This window comes from Engystomops pustulosus, chromosome 3 (genome assembly GCF_040894005.1).
Source record: "Engystomops pustulosus chromosome 3, aEngPut4.maternal, whole genome shotgun sequence".
Classification (NCBI taxonomy): domain Eukaryota; kingdom Metazoa; phylum Chordata; class Amphibia; order Anura; family Leptodactylidae; genus Engystomops; species Engystomops pustulosus.
The window spans coordinates 172,447,476-172,466,978 of NC_092413.1; the positions used below are offsets into that span (position 1 = coordinate 172,447,476).

Consider the following 19,503-nt stretch of genomic DNA (forward strand, 5'->3'; position numbering starts at 1 on the left):
CCCTTAAATGCCATTGTCTTCTGCACTTGAGGCAGGGGCATTGAAATTTTGGTGCTTATCACTTCCCAGAATGTCTTTGCTTTCTAATATATTTTATGGAACATTGAATGCTGCAACTAGACCATCCGATAACAAGCGCTCATAAGGCTCTATAAACAAAAATAATAAGACAAGGAGTAAAACAATTGATGTTACTGATGAAAGATGGAAGACTATCCTGAAGCGTCCTACAAAAGTTCATAGATGAATAACTCAAAAGCCATGGTTTGGTCTTGAATTTAGTCGGCAATGCACTGTATGTAACCTCTTACACATAGTTACATACATCTGTGTAACAAGAACATGCAGACTGCTTGCACATGTATTTATAAAGTGTCTGCGGCAGTTTTTTGTCGCAGCTGCACTGTGTCCGACAAGACATAAAAAATGTTCACCTAGAGGGGTGTGTTACTGTTTAGTCGGACCATGTGGAATAATTCTGTGCGATGTGCGCCACAATTCTGTCTGCACCACAATTATGCAGCATGAACAAAGTGCTCCAAAAAAAAAAAGGTGCATTCTGTTGGAGCAGTGCAAAGGGCGCCAGATTCATGAAGAACGTGTTTGTGCCAGTTTTCTTTCCGACTTTGCACTGAAAAGTTCTTGCAAACTGCATGCTGCGGACTTTACAAGAAAACTGCATATAGTACAGACTAGTTTTGATAAATGTGGGCTAATGGGGCTCATTTACTAAGGTGCACTTTAGTCGGACTGTTCCTGTTCTTCATGGCTAAAACGGCTTGCACAGAATTTTAAGAAGTGTGTGCACTGCGATTGTGTCGCACTCGATCCTTTTGTGGCGCAGCTGCACTAGCCTCCATGCAACACAAATTATGGGGCATGCCATTAGAAGGTCCGGCTGAGCGTCGTATTTAACTTTCAAATTGTGTCAAAAGCCCTATGTTAAAGGTTCACCACAAAAAAGATGGTGAACTCTGTCGTACATGTGCAGGGAAGCGACAGATTCATGATTTTTGGCGCACAATCTTAGTGAATCGCTACACGTAGCATTATAAATGGACAATGCACTATTAGTGAACTCGACTGACCTTGTAAGTAAATGTGCCCCAATGTGCCCTCAAGATACCTCAACGATTCAACTAGAACACTTCACAAATAAAGGGATCCACAAAACGTTCATATTCAGATAAGCCAAAACTCCAGAGTACAGTAGTTCCAAATGCCTGAATGTGTGACCTCTGGTGATGACAGTCAGAAAGCAACTCGATTTTCTTCTCCTTAATTTTAATGGTTACTGGATTATTGGACAATGTTTTAGGGACACTGAATCCTATGCTGCCTGAATAATTGGAGGCCTCACAGCAAGTTGTCAGTGATACAAGTGACTAGCAGAGCTCTTATGTAATCCATCCCGTGCCCGATCATTGGAAGGATGGTTCAATTGTAGTCATCTAAAATATTCCCAAAATTACAGCTGACACATAGGCTGCAGCATTGTTTTGTATCGGTGCTATCTTTTTAAAGATACATATTGATACATAAAGATTAAAGATAAATAAAGAAACATATTTTTTAGGGGATAGGTTACATCTGAAAAAAGGAAGCAGTGAAATGAAGAAGTGTAAGATTTCAGAGAGAAAGACCACAGAGGACATTACCGTGAGTGTGACCACACAAGAAGGTATGTACCCTGCATGCCACAGAGAATTATTATAGATGGATGAAATGTTATGTACACTGTCATTATATCATTTATGTAATATAATTATATATAACTTTTATAGCCATTGAATGTGATAGACACAATCTTATCTTATCTCTGTAAGAAATCAATTTTGCTTTTTGTAAAGCTTTGTTGAAAACAAAATCATCGATGTTGCTATTAAAAGATTATTATTAATGCAATCAATGGGAGCAGAATTGAAACGGTGCTGCAATTGTTTCATCATTTTTCTGCTAAGTTGTAGAGCAAAGAAAAGACAAATAGAGACATTTATACGTAGACAATGTATATTTCCTACAGTTATGGGCCACAATAAAACCACTAGGTTATTATCATTGCTTAGCTCTCTAATATAATATATCAGTCTACAGGTAGTCGCAGGGTTACATGATACATGATTCTTTAGGCTTGTTCTTAAGTTGAATTTATTTATATGTATGTTGGAACAGGTTTATTTTTTCATCGTAACTCCAGGCAAAATGTTTTTCATCCAAGTGACATTTGGATTTTTAAAATTTTGTCATGGGAACAAGGATTATCAAGGAAACTTCATTGCAGACACTTTACAGCTGATCCTTGCAGCCTGGGACTAAAGTAAAGCATCCAGAGAGCTTCACCAGAGGTCACAGTGGTCAGAGAGGGATATCTATAACTAGGGGTCGTCTGTAAGTCGGGTGTACTTAAAAGGGTTGTCCGCTTTCAGCAAATAATTGCTATGTTTTGTGTGAGGAATAGTTATATAGTTTTCCAATATGCTTTCTGTATTAATTTCTCATGGTTTTCTAGATCTCTGTTTTGTTGATTGATATCCCCCCAGAGAAAGCCTTTATATTTACTTGCAGTGGATAGAAATCTGTCCGTGGTCATGTGATGGACATGCACAAGTCGCTAGTATCACAGAGAATAATCAGAAATGTGCGATACTAATGGCTTGTGCACCTGTGTGCCCATCACGTGACCTTGGACAGATTTTTATCCACTGGAAGTGCAGGAAAGCAAGCGGAGATCTAGAAAACCATGATGAATTGATACAGAAGGTATAGTGTAAAACTTTTCCTTACACATACTCATTGGGGCAGATTTACTTACCAGTCCCTGCGCCATCCCAGAGATGCACCCGATATCCTGCATCTGTCGCTTCCCCGATCAGGTCTGCTGGAGTTCACCTTCTTCTTCCCAGTGCTTGGCTTGTAACACAATTTAAATGTTAAATCCTGCCTCCCAATTTCTGTCACATGAAAGCCGGTGCCGATTTGCCAAAATCCGATTGCGTGCGACACAATCCTCGGCACGTTCCCCGAAAAGTTAGGAAACCCAGCGAAAATGCGGCCACGGGACCCTTAGTAAATAATCCCCAAAATATCAATTATTTCTAAAGAGTGTACAAACCCTTTAAGTTGGGGACCACCTGTAATCGGCTAAAAACCCTTCATTCACTACTACAAGGCAAAATTTCTGGTATTAGTGACCATTGTCTCTCTAAATAACATAGTCAAAGCTTTTCCTCTCATTTTACCTCTCTTCAAGTCTTCCATGGAATAAATGGAAGGAAGTCTCTTTATCAGTCTTTTAGATCAATGAAGAACACTATGGCTCTCAGGGTCATCTTAAATGAAAATATAAAATAAAAATTCTGGTTTAACCACCGTCAATCTCACAAAAAAACTCCTGAGAGGGCTGAGATCTAAAGGATTCTGTTGTCACCTCTTTTCCGCACCATCTTCTAGCTACAAGTCATGTTCCTATATCTTAGGGTTGATGGGAGATGTACTTCAGTCCCCTGCTGGTTTATTGTAAAGCAGAGAGCTAACCAATAAAGTATTCAGTCTTCTATCAATTGTTCATGTTATGACTCCTCTTAGGCTGCATTCACACTTTGTTTCTTTATAATATACATGTACTAGCAGGTGGAGGCCTAGTTTACGGTGAAGGCACAGGAAGCCGCATTTTTCCATCTGACTCCCTCCTGCTTAATGACATATATACGCTCAGCGGAGGCCATAGAAGTCAATGGGGGTTGGATGCAGAAGTACTGCTCTACCCCTGGTCTCTGCTGAGCGTATGAGTGACATCTTTAGATAAACACCCTGAACATCGGCAGCAGCCAATCACTGCTCACTCCCGATTTTCAATCCTCCTCCCACAGTAAAAGGGGAGGAGCAGGTACTGGGTGACACACAGGTAATTTTTCCAAGGTGTCCTTACAATGTAGAGAAAAAACTAGGTGAATCTAGCCTTATTATTATGCCCGTTGTTGCTTGGCATGTGTGAAGTTGATAGCAACACTTATATTTAACATTTTTAGAAGCTTAAGGTTCTATGTTTCCTCAGAGAAAGTAGGTGGGGAAAAACTGCTATGATACTGTGTCTTGTACAGAGAAGATTAGAATCTGCTGATCTTACTCTGTCTCTATACTCAGAAGCATCAGCAGGGTCAGATAGGAGATTATAGAGAAGAACTGCTGTGAGTATAGTATTTGGAGGTTGATACAAAACTTGCAACACATATTATCTTATATCCTCCTGTACTACAGATTTACATAAAGTTTGGAGAACATAAAGCAGGCTCTCTACTGCCTTGCCCTGACCACTGGGACCACTAATCAGGGGGGTCTCCGATTCTAAATGTGTGGTATTGTAGCTGTGATGGCCTCCCACAACTCTCACACTAAAAAATTGTAAGTATTTCTATTTATTTTATAACTCTGGTATCTTTCAATCTACATAACAAAAATGTAGATTAGAACATATTTACTCATTAGTTGTTTTTGATCTATTTTAAAGTTATCACATGTCTATTTTGCTTTTTTTGCTCTATATTAAAAAAAATATAAAATGCGCTTACTCTATGACAAAATGTATGTAATGGAATGTACTGTAAGTAATGAACAACAGACGTTCAATTTATTCAAATTTGAAACTTTAAAAAGTGCCTGGTCAGGAAAAACTGCTTCTGGTCAGTCCATTCTTGGTCAGTAATTTGTTTTCTTCTCAAATACCATATATACTCAAGTATAAGCGGACCCGAGTATAAGCCAAGACCCCCAATTTAAACACAAAAAACTGGAAAAACGTATTGACTCAAGTATAAGCCGAGGGTGGGGAATGCATTGGTCACAGCCTTCCCAGTATATAGACAGCAAGCCCCCTGTAGTATATAACCTGCCAGCCCCCTGTATTATAGAGCCTGCTAGCCCCCTGTGGTATAGATCCTGCCAGCCCCCTGTAGTATATAGCCTGTCAGCCCCTTGTAGTATATAAGCTGCCAGACCCCTCTAGTATATAGCCTGCCAGCCCCCTCTAGTATATAGTCTGCCAGCCCCCTCTAGTATAAAGCCTGCCAGCCCCTCTAGTATATAGCCTGTCAGCCCCTGTAGTTTGTAGCCTGTCAACCCCTGTAGTATATAGCCAGCACCTGTAGTATACAGCCACCAGACCCCTGCAGTATATAGCTTGTCAGCCCCCTGTACTATATAGCCTGCCAGCCCCCTCTAGTATATAGCCTGCCAACTCCCTGTAGTATATATCCTGCCAGTCCCCTGTAGTGTATAGCCTGCCAGCCCCCTGTAGTATATAGCTTGCCAGCCGCCTGTAGTATACAGTGTCAAGTCCCCGATAATATATAGCCTGCCAGACCCCTGTAATATGTAGCCTGCGAGCCCCCTCTAGCATATAACAAGCCAGACCCCTAGTATCACGATGCCTGTGAGGGGCAGGGACACAGAGCCGATGCCGGTCATTTGCTCACAGTCCGTTCTATACCAGTCTGAGAATTTTTTCAGCTGTAACTGTCCCTCCAGGCTAGTGCCTTGCCTACAGAAGATAAACCACCCTGGTAAGGGTGAACCCACTATTGGGAACCTGTTAACAGACCCTGAGAGACCATGCTAGGTGAAAGGTAAAAACTGACTTTGTCTGGTAGCTAGTGAATGGTAAAGTAGACAGGCAACAGGGAGTCATAGTTTCATAGTTTCTACGGTTGAAAAAAGACACTTGTCCATCAAGTTCAACCAAGGAAGGGAAGGGATTTGATGAGGAAGGGATTTAGGGGAAACAATTCTATATAACATAACCATCTATGTTATTTAGGTGTAAAAAGGCATCTAGACCCTTCTTGAAGCTATCCGCTGTCCCTGCTGTGACCAGCGCCTGAGGCAGGCTATTCCACAGATTGACCGTTCTCATAGTAAAAAAGCCCTGTCGCCTCCGGTGATTAAACCTTGATTTCTCCAGACGGAGACAGTGCCCCCTCGTCTTTTGATTTGATCTAATCTGAAACAACTTCCCACCATATTTTTTGTATGGACCATTCATATATTTAAATAAATTAATCATGTCCCCTCGTAGTCGTCTCTTTTCCAGACTAAATAAATCTAGTTGTTTTAATCTTTCCTCATAACTGAGACCCTCCATACCCCTTATCATTTTTGTGGCTCTACGTTGAACCCTCTCCAGCTCCAGGGCATCCTTTTTATGGACCGGTGCCCAGAACTGGACAGCATATTCCAGGTGTGGCCGAACCAGTGCCTTGTATAGTGGTAATATTACATCCCTATCACGAGAGTCCATACCACTTTTGATACATGACAAGATCCTACTGGCTTTAGAGGCAGCTGATTGACATTGCATGCTGTTATTCAATTTATGATCTACTAGTACCCCCAGGTCCTTCTCAACAAGGGACTCACCCAGATTTACTCCCCCAAGGACATATTTTGCCTTTGGATTATTGGCCCCCAGGTGCATAACCTTACATTTATCCACATTAAACCTCATTTGCCAAGTGGATGACCAAACATTCAGTTTGTCCAAGTCACCCTGCAGCCTATGAACATCCTCCATAGACTGTATTACACTACACAGTTTGGTGTCATCTGCAAAAATAGACACAGTGCTATTAATTCCTACCTCTATATCATTAATAAATATATTAAATAGTAGTGGGCCAAGCACAGAACCCTGAGGTACACCACTTATAACTGGTGACCATTCCGAGTAGGAATCATTGACCACAACTCTCTGGATACGATCCTTCAGCCAGTTTTCAATCCAATTGCAAATGATTTCTGCCAAACCAATAGCCCTAATTTTACCCATCAGGCGTCTATGAGGGACAGTGTCAAATGCCTTTGCAAAGTCCAAGAACACAATATCCACAGCTGCTCCTCCATCCAGGCATCTGCTAACCTCTTCATAAAAGCAGATAAGGTTAGTTTGACAACTTCTATTCTTAGTAAACCCATGCTGGCTGTCACTTATTATACTATTTGATGTCACATACTCCAGTATGTAGTCTTTTACTAACCCTTCCAATACTTTCCCCACAATGGAAGTTAAGCTTACAGGCCTGTAATTGCCAGGCAAAGTTCTAGAGCCCTTTTTATATATTGGCACCACATTTGCCTTGCGCCAGTCACTTGGCACCACACCAGACATTACAGAATCCCTGAAGATTTTAGCCAGCGGTACAACAATAACAGAACTGAGTTCTTTAAGAACTCTGGGGTGTAACCCATCTGGTCCAGGAGCTTTGTACACATTGATTTTATTGAGCTTAGATTGGATAATGTCTACATTTAGCCAGCCTAGTATATCACAGGATCCATGACCCGCACTGACACCACCCAAGTCAGAAGTTCTCTCTTCTATTGTATAAACGGAGCTAAAAAACCTATTAAGTATCTCCGCCTTCTCCTGGTCTCCAGTCACCGATGCCCCATTTTCAGAATAAAGGAGTCCAACCTGTTGTGACCCATTTTTTTTTTGCATTGATATACCTAAAAAATTTCTTGGGATTTGTTTTGCTATCTTTAGCTACCTGTCTTTCATTTTGTATTTTGGCTGATTTGATTTCTTTTTTACAGATTTTGGTAAGTTTTTTGTAAGTATTGAAAGCCTCAGGTGACCCGTCAGATTTATATTTTTTAAATGCCCTCTTTTTCTCATTAATTGCCCTTTTAACTGTAGCTGTAAGCCACGCGGGGTGTAATCTAGCCCGTCTATACTTGTTACCTATTGGAATAAATTTAGAAGTATAAAAACCCAGGATAGATTTGAATTTCTCCCATTTAACATTAGTATCACCATGTGACAGTATCTGATCCCAGTCTATATCCTGTATTGCAGCCCTGAATTTTTGGAAATTAGCCCTCTTAAAATTCAAAGTTTTCGATTTTCCCACCTGTTTCTGCTTTTTAAAGTTTAAGAGGAAAATAATTATATTATGATCGCTGTTTCCAAGGGGTTCCCTGATACTGACATTTTGGACAATCTCCTCACTGTTAGAAATCACAAGGTCCAACAATGCGTCACCTCTTGTGGGATCTTCTACAAGCTGCACCATAAAATTATCCTGCAGAAAGTTGATAAAATGTCTCCCCTTCATAGATGAAGACGAGCCCTGACCCCAATTTATATTTGGAAAGTTAAAGTCTCCCATTATCACTACGGTCCCCTCCTGTGCAGCCCGCTCCATCTGTTTATATAGGTGACCCTCTATTTCCTCAGAGATGTTAGGGGGTCTATAAATTACACCAAAAATAATTTTCTCAAAGCTCTCTTGGCTTTGAATTTCAACCCACAAAGTTTCTGCCTCCTCACACTCTGAGACCACTGACTCATTCACAATCGCTTTTAAGTCTCTTCTGACATACAGACATACACCACCTCCCCTCCTATTTGCCCTGTCTTTCCGAAAGAGTGTAAAACCTTGAATATTAACAACCCAATCATGCGATGCATCGAGCCATGTCTCTGCTACACCAACAACATCTAACTGTTCCTCTAATATCAGAGCCTCAAGCTCGCCCATTTTGCCTGAGATACTTCTGGCATTTGTGAACATACACTTTAATTTTCCACAGTTATTTATCTGATTTAAAGTAATTTTACTGGCACATATATCCTCACCACTGTTCTGCAACTTGTGGATCTCCTTATCCACTGCCTTAGGCCCCCATACACAGCCCACATCACCACCCACCAACATAACCTGCCCCCTCTCTGACCTGTCTACCCCTTCAGTGTCTTCCTTTTCCTCCTCCCCCGAGCCTAGTTTAAATACTCCGCCACCCCTGCTAGGATCTTCTCCCCCAGCACAGTAGCCCCCCTGACATTTAGGTGCAAGTTATCTGTGGAAAACAGCTTGTACCCCAATGAAAAGTCAGCCCAATGCTCTAGGAACCCAAATCCCTCTGCTCTACACCAGGATCTGAGCCATGCATTTAACTCCCTGAGCTCCCGCTGTCTGCTCTGTGTAGCGCATGGCACAGGTAGGATTCCGGAGAATACTACCTTGGAGGTCCTTTCCTTAAGCTTTGAACCTAGTTCTTTAAAATTATTCTTCAGGCTCCTCCACCTACCATCTATTCTGTCATTGGTACCAACATGGACCACGACAGCTGGGTCATCCCCAGCCCCTCCCAGTAATTTATCCACCCTTTCCACCACATGCCGAACCCTGGCACCAGGGAGACAGCAAACCATTCGGTTGAGGCGGTCTTGGCGACAAATTATTCTATCCGTCTTCCTGATTATAGAGTCCCCTACAACCACTAGCTGCCTTGGCTTACCTGCACTCCCATCCACCCTACTACTAGCTGGTCTGCTCCCCCGGCTGTGAGGGAGAGCAGGATCCGCTAGGGCTGCCATTTCTGACACTGACGTCCTTACATCATTGCACAATTTTGCAATTTTGCTTGGATGTTCAGAGTCAGAGTTGGCCTTCCTTTTCTTTGACCCCTTCCTACCCCCTCTAGTTACAGTAACCCAGCTACCCACCTGGCCCTGCTGGCTTTCCTCTCCACCCTCCACTTCTACCCCGCTTATTGCTTGCTCAGTGAGCAGCATACTCCTCTCAAGATTGTCATTTGCTCGCAGCCGTGCAATATCTTCCTCCAGATCTCTAACACGAGCTTCCAGTAGAAAAATATGGGCACATCTGTCACAGTGGTATTCACCCTGGAACTCCTGCTCCAGCAGTGTATACATGCGGCAGAGTGTGCACTGGAGCATACCACCAATCTTGCTAGCCATATCCTAGTAACAAAACAGTGATAAGTATATAAATCAAGAGATATAAAATGTAGGTTACTTACAGTTCTGTGGACTTCTCTTTTTCAAACTCCGCTTTTTTCAACTCACTTAAGTTCACTAGCCACTTAGAATCACAAGCCAAAACTGAGCGAGCTCAAAAGTGAGTTGCTAGACCTTAACTTATCAGGTGTGAACACTAATCCCTCCTCCCAATTAGCAGACCAGGCAAAGAAAGGAAAAAAAAAAAAAAAAAAATCTATTTAAATTGTGACACTAAGAAAAGTGCTATTACCTATATACTCAGTCCACAATCACCCAAACAACAGATTCACTCTTAACACACACAAACTCCGCTTTTTTCAACTCACTTAAGTTCACTAGCCACTTAGAATCACAAGCCAAAACTGAGCGAGCTCAAAAGTGAGTTGCTAGACCTTAACTTATCAGGTGTGAACACTAATCCCTCCTCCCAATTAGCAGACCAGGCAAAGAAAGGAAAAAAAAAAAAAAAAAAATCTATTTAAATTGTGACACTAAGAAAAGTGCTATTACCTATATACTCAGTCCACAATCACCCAAACAACAGATTCACTCTTAACACACACAAACTCTGCTTTTTTCAACTCACTTAAGTTCACTAGCCACTTAGAATCACAAGCCAAAAGAAAGTCAGATACAGACCAGTGTATACAGACCACACTATAACACAGAAAGGCAATAATCAAACACAAGTCTGAGTCAGGGAAAGGGGGGTTACATTGGGAGTGACAAGACATTGGTGGCGAACAACAGATAATAGACAAGCAAAGTCAGACAGAATGGGTCAAATGTAGGATGTGGGCGAGGCACAGAATCGAATAACAAAAAATTGGTTGTATAAATGTAGCTGAGGTGAGACACATAGGGGCACATTTACTAGGGGTCCAAACACCGCATTTTCATCAGGTTTTGCGATTTTTTCCATTTTGCCCTGAATTGTCCTAGGCTTTTGGCGCACGCGATCAGATTGTGTCGAATCGGCGCCGGCTTGCATACGACACAAATCGGGAGGCGTAGACGTCAGACAACCCGCCTGATTTGGACAAACCGCAGAATTTAAAAAGCAAATTGTGTCGGCACTCACATGCACCATAAAGAAGAAGGTGAACTCCGGCGGACCTGAACAGGGAAGCGAGGCGCACAATCTTAGTGAATCGCGGCAAACCCGAATCCTCGTCGGACAACGCACAGCAGGGATCGCGACGGGACGGGTAAGTAAATGTGCCCCAAAGAGTAGCAATCAAAGAAGTAGCACAAGATATAGACAAAATAAAAAGACTGTATAACCAGCAACCTCTGATGGAACTGGGCAAAATGAAAAGGGAATAAGGGACACATTACTCAAGCCACAGCTGCACACAAAACAAACTCAATCTCACACCCAGCTTTCCCTAAAGAAAAGTTTCTGAAAGTCAGCTGTCAATCAATTGCAGACCTGGGTGTGGTTTTCAAGCACAGAAGCCAGAAACCTGATCCTATTTAGAGTAATTAGAGTATCATAGAGGTCAGAAGAGTCAGAATGGTCAGAAGGTCAGAATGTCCGGCAGCAATTTTTCCCCCCAAAGTTATACTTAATACGGCTATATTTCTTAACTTTAACATGTGACAAATAAACTTTACATCATTCAGTTTTTTCAGAAGTCATAGACTCCGTTATTACTTGATAAAAAAAGGGTTGAAAAAAATGTAACTAATTTATTAGTATTTTCTGGGGATACTGACCATGTTTAAACAAGAGTATTACGGTATCTTTATAAAGCAAAGAACCAATTACTGACACTTGCCATCCTGGGTCTTCTAAGATAACCTTATAATTAGTGATGACCAGGTCAATCAAAACTCAGGTTTGGATGAATTTAAACAATCCACCCAAATGCACAATCATTGCTGGCGCCGATCCTGGGAGTTAGCTGTTTAAATTTTGTTGGGAACGATCCTCCCCAAAATGTATTTCACCCTCTGCGTGCATGGCCAAAGTGATTCACACTTTGCCAGAGTTAACACCGGGATCAGTTCCACAATCAGTCGAAAAGATTAATAGTAAATAAGGAGAAGGAGCAGTTTCTTATGGTATTTTATAATGTGCCTATTACATCTGAGCATCACTTCACAAGCTACTAAAGCTTGAGGTCTCAGGAAAATTCTGCAATATTCTTTGTGTTTTCACTGTAATCTCTAGATCTGATGCAGACATCACTTATGATCTGTGATGGGATACTTGGGTTTGATGTTTCAGTATTATGAAAGGTTGTTGTGTAGCCCTGAAGTTAGGAAACTATTTCCTCTTCCATAGAATGGCTGGACTTAAAAAGTTCTTTTGGCCCCATGGTTATTCTTTTGCTTTTCTGAAGTGGCCCTGATTATTTGTTGTAGGTTTTATATTGTAAATCGCTTAATACATTGTGAAAACCATAGAGCCATATTTTCTGCTTTCTTTGCCCTATTTAATGATGATTTAATGAATACACTTATATTTATCAAGTGGTCATCATGTATCAATTACTCCTGTGTCCTTTATTATCTGTGCTCTTAGCTGTACATATTGTGCGCATGACTAAGGGTATTTTGACCATTTCAAGGTGTTTGTTATAATGTTATAATATGTTTGTTATTGCTTTAAAATGGTTTCAATTCTGGCTGGATGGCACTTCTGATTTTAAAATACTTAGTTCCTTCCCCATTGAGGAGATGGTGAGCCATCGCCACACGAGGTGCTTGTGACACCTCCATAGGGCCGGTTACATCAACACTCAGCACTTCCTCCACATCCTTCCAAATGGACCCCACAGCGACAGGGTGAAGTTCTGTTTCTATATTCTCCTTTCATCTATGTAAACTGAAGCACTGCCAATGCTATCTTACACTTAATTGGGCTTAAAATAGCCCAATAAAACATTTTGTATTTTTTATTCTTGTGGTGTGTGAGGCATTTGTCAATCCCCTACCTCCTGAATGTGATTTGATTGTCAGTTTGGCAGTAAGGAAGGGGCCCAAATTTTTTTGAGATTTATACCTACTGGTTTTGCCCACAAACCATTGCTTTGGGCAACACTAAGGCCTAAGGAGATGAAAAAGTTTCAGGATTTGTCTTATAATGAAGGATTCCATTAGATTTCATAAATATTTCAGTTTATTCCCTGCAGATAAACAGTGTAATGTGATGCTTTGATGCAGTGTTACTTACTGCTTTGTCAATTACTGTATACAAACCTCAATTCTAATTAATGGCTTCCATTGCTTCAATGCTAAAACGACACAGACAACATCCAGGAAATCGGGTTAAATAAATTTGATTTTGAGCAACTTTGGGTGAATCTAGTAACACTACATATTATACATTTATATGTTTGAAATGGCATCTTTGGCTTTACTTCACATTTTTTAATTACTTTAGGAGTGATAGGATTCGATGAGAAAATCCCATCTGTAACACGTGTAGTAGCAGCATGGAGCACAAGGAGTGCAGCAACATACATAGCAAACCTGTGGAACACTGACTGTAGGATGGAAAATAATATCCTGCCTCTCTGAAAACACAAATCAAATCAAAAGAGCAAAGAAAAGAAGATAGTCAACAGAAAATACTACTGATAAAGGGCAATCCGGTGATGGTAAGAACGAGTTTAATATCTGTGTGATGATCCATATTTGACTTTATAAAATTTTCTGTTAACCTTCACTTGTAGATATAATCATAACGTAGAAATAATTTCAGTGGTATAATGTTCTGTAGTTCTATAAAAAGTAAAATTACCTATAAAGCATATTTCTATATTCTAAACATATTAGACCGGGTCTCCTTTCTTCACCTGTGCATCTTGTATTCACTCTTAGTTATATTAACACTTTATTCACTCTTGTTCCTTTTTGCTGCTGAATAAACACTCTACCAACCCTGCTCAAAGATAATGTCCAACTTGTTATTATCACCTATCAAGCATCATACACTGGAAAGCACAATCGGCCAGAGGTCAAAAATACTTCACCGGTCATGCAGATGAAACTGTACCAATCATACGTTCCTCTAGGGTAGTTCCAAATCTTATTTTAGCAAACAGACCCCAAAGAAATTGTGCTGAGAGTAGAAACAGACTAGGAACATACACTTTGGGCATGATACCATGTCACTGTATGGGGAGAAAAGCAGTATGATAGGTAGATCTAGCCTGCAAATAAAGTACACCTCTTCATTCCAATGAACACATAAGGAGCCATGTTGCTTTTTCTATTTCTTGGAGTGTTTTGGGTCCTGGCAAAATGGACTTAAGTCTATGTGCAATGGGATCATTATAATGGACCGTACAGGGTAATATTGGGAGAGCTGTCTGAAAGATGTTGTAAATGGACTGGTGGCCATTTATTTCTCTCCTGTACCATCTTGATTTATTGACAGAGTAATTAATAACCCTATATCTCAATTAAGAGTCTACAATATTGCTAGCCTGTGCCCTCATCATCACCCACTGTGACTACTGCAACATCCTTCTCTGTGATCTACCAGCAAACTCTGTGATCCATCTGTCTCCCTGCTTCACCCAAAACCTGAAAACCCACCTGTCCAAGATCGTCTACAATAATACACAATAACGGCCCATCTCTGCTCCCTCACCTCATGTCTACCTTCCCACATAGATTTAGAGCCCTCACGGGCAGGATCCACTGGTTTCCTGATCTCTGTAGTTTTGTATTTTGTACTTGTCTTAATGTAATGTATGTGAACCCAGTACTGATTGTATAGCAGCATGGAATTAATGGTGCTCTATAAATAAATAATAATAATGATGCATTCCTACACTGCGGTTCTGTAGTTATAGTTAAGCTCCATTGACTTACAATTCAACGCGGTAAATAGAGTCTGTGGTGTGCTAATGGATGTGATAAGGAACAATTAACAAATGCAGCCATGAAAGGCAGGAAAAGGGTGAAAGCACAAAATTAAGTTAGATATGGAAATATTATAGCAATAAGTTAAAAGCAACATGATGCTCAATTATTCTGCCAATGTGATAGTGATATGAAGGAAGGCAGACTGCTACGCATACAGTAAGTGTGGAAGTTTTGGAATGTCATTTTTATTTTACAGTCTTTAAATGGTTCCTGGGCAAAAAATAGATGAGCACTAATATCTAAAAAATGTAGAATTTCAATTGCTGGAATGTATGTACACATGTTGACATGTTGTATACAGTAAAGTATTTTTTTATTACAGGTATGGGATCAGAAAATCCAAATATGACCTCCGTAAATTGCACTGATGTTTCGACAATCACAGGAATAGTCTTCCCTATTTTATATGCTGTCGTATTTTGTCCAGGAATTCTAATGAACTTTATATGTGCATGGATATTTTTTAAAGTGCCAAGCAAAAGTGTTTTTATTGTTTACCTAAAAAACACAGTTGTGGCGGACATCATTATGACCTTGACGTTACCCTTCAAGATCTTCACCGAGTCAGACCGAGCACCATGGCAGATGAAAAGTTTTTTTTGTCGCTATTCCGCAGTCATATTTTTTGAAACCATGTACATAAATATTATACTACTGTGGCTCATTGGGCTGGACCGTTTTTTCAAGATTGTTAAACCATTCGGTAGATACTGGATGGGCAGTGTGGGTCTGGCGAAGAAGATTTCTGTCGTGGTCTGGATAGTTATCTTCCTACTATCTCTACCAAATAGTATTCTGAGCAGTGAGGCCGTAATGATACAAAGTACTCAGGAATGTGGCCGTATGAAGTCAGCCCTCGGGAAAAAGTGGCATGCAGCCATTATCTACATCAATATGATCATTTTTTGGGTTGTCTTCATTTCTATGACTTTGTTTTATACAATAATCAGCAAGAAGATTTATGACTCCTACATGACATCCAAGACTAAATTCAGAGCTTCAAGAAAGAATACTAGGTATAAGGTTTTTCTTGTGGTTGCTGTGTTTTTCCTATGTTTTGCCCCCTACCACTTTTTGAGGTTGCCCTATACATTAAGTCAGGTAGGAATCATAACAGACTGTCAGCTGAAAAACAGGCTATATCTGGCTAAAGAAATCACTCTATGGATCACAGCCACCAATGTGTTAATGGACCCACTTATCTACGTCATGCTCTGCAAGCCCTTCAGAAAGATGATGCCAGGATTTAAAAGTTCTAGTTCTTCCCTAGTTCCAACATAAATAAGGATCAAGTGCAGCATCCATAAACTTCACATTCATATTAGTTGGAGGATATACTGCATTGGAGCTGGAGGATATACTGCATTGGAGTTGGACAATAGGGTATGACTAGATGTAAATGAATTGGTAAAAACAAAAAAAGCTTGCGAGACAATAATGCTTTCTGCGTCCCACAAGCTGTTGTTGTATGTTTATATATTAGAATCATATTCATAGCGACTCTGCATAGTAGGAATATAGTTTTACCTATGACAAACTATGGGTGTGATATTGATGGGGATATTGGATACTTATACAGAGATGATGGGAGAATATAAGTATGCAAATTAGCCTATGTTAGCCAAAAACAATGATTTTTCTAAATGGAAGGAAGACAGACTCATCTGTAGACCAATTTGTACACCCCTCCAAACACGGTATGGTATAAGAAATGTTCTTATTACTCTCTGTTATATGATAACATGTATATATATATATATATATATATATATATATATATATACACGTAATATGTTTACGTATGTTATGATCTATCCGTGATTGTTTTAGACGCATGTAAACTGATTCTTATGTACCTTCATTTTATATCATGTACTTGCTTTTATGATATTGGCATAATAAAGAAATGATTAATGTTTAAGATCAGTGCATGTTTTTTGTAGGCGTATTAGTCCTGCATGGATATCTAAGTTCTACTTTGCTAAATGCTATATTCTTCATCTTTGGTAGCTAGATTTTAAAAAATGTAAATCTTCATTACGAAACAAAATTTCTTTATTAGAGTCAGAATATGGTCAAATAAACTTTGCAGGGTTAATGCTCACGATTATTGTTATCGATCGATGAACACCCAGTCTGTATGGAGTAGGCTCAGCCCGTTAGTGGCCCTGTGATGTACTATTATGTTACAGTTCGTGGTTAAGAGTCAAGTTTGGTGGAGAAATTGAAAGGTCTACTTTAAATGGTACAGATACACCAAGGTTAAAGTTTCTGGCAGAATTACAATAGTTTAGTAGCTTTTATACATTTTACATTTCTTTTAAGGGAAATATACAGAAAAAGAAAAACAGCATAAGGCTACATTCACACTGCCGCATGGGGACGTATATACGGCCTAAGTATATATGGTCGATATTCGTCCCCCACAGACGGCAATGGGCACATGGCGCCCTGCGGGAGCATGTCCTATCTTCTCCCTTATTACGGCGCCGTGCGCCATATATCCCTATGGAGAGCGGCGGGGGTGAGAAGTGCTCAACTCCTCCTCCTCTCCCTGTGCGCTGCTGTGTGCCCACCGTGTTACGGTACGGCGGGCAATGCAGTGTGACTCTAGCCTAACAGTGAGATTGTGTCCAAGGTGTCTTATGGTCCTTTCCTAAACCTTCTGTACCTTTATAGGTGTAAAAATAAGATATCTTTTATCACTTGCTCTACCTGTTATTAATGGGATTACATTAACCTTTTGTATTTAAATATCCAGAATCCAAGGGGTTCCTGTGACTGCTTCTACTCTCACTAGCCCAAAGTGCTGCATATACTGTAGCGGCCATACAAACCAGTGTTGCAGAAAAACAGTGTGGCAGCGAGTGGGCTGCAGGAGAAGCAGCTGCTCTCCAGTTTTACTTTTCCAACTGTACTTGAAAAAGCGCTTTACAGCACCAAATGCGGCCTATAATCTTTGGATTATAACGTTTCCTACTTCATGGATAAGATAAGATTGTCTAGATAAACTTTCATGCAAACCCAGAACAGTAGTGGCCCATATTCTAATTACCAAATTATCAGTAATAACAAATATAGGATGTTACCCACATCCCCATCATGTACAAGAAGTAATTGGCTAATCAACACCAATTGGACTTATGAGAGAGCTGTATGCTTAAAACAGGGACAGTTTTCAAAATATTCAACCCAATGGGCCATCTGGATTAATATACTCAGGGTACCAAAATAACACATTCTCTAATTCATTGTTATTAACAAAAATATAGCATTTTACAGATTTAATTTCAACCCGTCTCTATCAGCCCTGGTGTATAAAATCTCAGTTTCCCTGGTATCCAACTGTAAATTTTCTGACTTAGGGTCGGCATAGTAGATTCATCTCATGAATAGCTTCTCCTTTCTGCTTGCTGCAGTGTCTCTCTGCATCAGCCCCTCACCCCATGCATTCCAAGACAAGCTCACACTGATACACTTCCTGTCAGCAAACAGCAGTGTGAGGAGACTAAATCTACAAGCTACAAATCTACAAGCTACGGACAAGATCTTTATAGCACGGAAAGAGGTATAGCAGCGCTAACAGTGTTTGTTATAGCTCAGATGTAGCAGAGCTGAAGTCATTGTGCTGTATATCCATCTCATGGATTTCATCATCTCTCATGACTTTGATCTTCTCATCTCTCTTTGTTTGAGCAAATCGCACATTGTAATTGATGGTGTAAAACCAGACAACCTAGGGTCTTTGCTTGACCCACGGCTATCATAATAACAGTTGACCTCACAGTGGGGCGGTGATAGAATCCAATATGGCACCTCCTGGATTTAAATGACTCAGGTGTATAACCCATTCAGGGACGCAAAGTAATGGAAGATGGAATTGAAAGATTGCATATTTTGAATATTATCAGAAAATAGAATATAAAATAAGTGAGCTATGGGAATACATATGCCTTCCTTTTAAATAAATATTTGAACCTTCAACCTTTTTTCCATTGCTTCAATGCATATACAATTCTGCGAACGGAGCAGAATATAAATATCTGGAGACATTTTTGGGTCTAGCCGCATGTAGTTTTAAATCTCCAAGGATATAGATTTAACACATCAGGCAGTTTTAGAAATAGTTACAGAAAGATAGTTGCTCAGTATCTTAAGCCCCCAAAATATCTGTCACATTACTAGACTGCCTATTCTAACTTTACATCTGTAATTTTATTTTTTCAGCTCTCTGCGACGCAACTGCAGGGTGCTAAAAGAACGTCAAAATTAAATGCTAAAAATACTTATATTCATTTTCAACAATAAAATTGTAAGTATAATTGTAATTGCAGGGTACAAAATGACCTGAACTACAAAATGATATTATAAAAAACCCTACAAGGTTAAATGGTGTATAATAAACTAAATACACACAATAGGAGTATTTATCATATGCAGTTGCTCCTGCACTGGCATATAATAGCCCAGGTTCCCCTCTGGCACATCCGGATACATGAAGAGGCTTAGGCCTCTTGATGTATCCAGCGACTGGCTGCACAGCTTTTTATTTCTAAGCCAGGTGCCACCAGGTCCATGTATGAAAAGTTGCTGGCTAAAGCGAGTGTGCCAGTGTGGGGACAGGAACCCCCACGCTGGACTACTTCCCTGCCAGTCGCACCCAGTCTTTTGCTGGCCACGCCCCCTTCACAACCATTCACGCACCCCTGGCGTGGAGGTGACAAAAATTGGAAAATATTCGCAAGTGCTAGCAATACAGTATTATTTCAGGGCTTTTATGCCCCCCTATAAATATCCCCCTATGTCATAATTACTTTTTC

The 19,503-nt window shown here is 40.3% G+C and overlaps 2 protein-coding genes across 7 annotated transcripts in view; one reads left to right on the forward strand and one right to left on the reverse strand.

Annotated features, from left to right (window-relative positions):
• Positions 1 to 19,503, reverse strand: part of MED12L (mediator complex subunit 12L) — a 300,992-nt gene that overhangs the window by 140,405 nt on the left and 141,084 nt on the right. The gene's annotated exons all lie outside the window — the stretch shown is intronic.
• LOC140122295 (P2Y purinoceptor 13-like) lies at positions 1,648 to 16,392 on the forward strand. 2 transcript variants are annotated; one of them, XM_072143006.1, is made up of 3 exons: positions 1,648 to 1,681; positions 13,191 to 13,407; positions 15,006 to 16,392. In XM_072143006.1, exon 3 carries the CDS (start codon positions 15,008 to 15,010, stop codon positions 15,962 to 15,964), a length of 957 nt encoding a protein of 318 aa, XP_071999107.1. In that variant the 5' UTR covers positions 1,648 to 1,681; positions 13,191 to 13,407; positions 15,006 to 15,007; the 3' UTR covers positions 15,965 to 16,392. The 2 variants fall into 2 exon arrangements, with proteins under 2 accessions (XP_071999107.1, XP_071999106.1); XM_072143005.1 differs by lacking the exon at positions 1,648 to 1,681 and adding an exon at positions 4,325 to 4,401.

Coding starts and splice junctions, on each gene's coding strand:
- LOC140122295 (XM_072143006.1), top strand. CDS start 15,008: ATGGGATCAGAAAATCCAAATATGACCTCCGTAAATTGCACTGATGTT.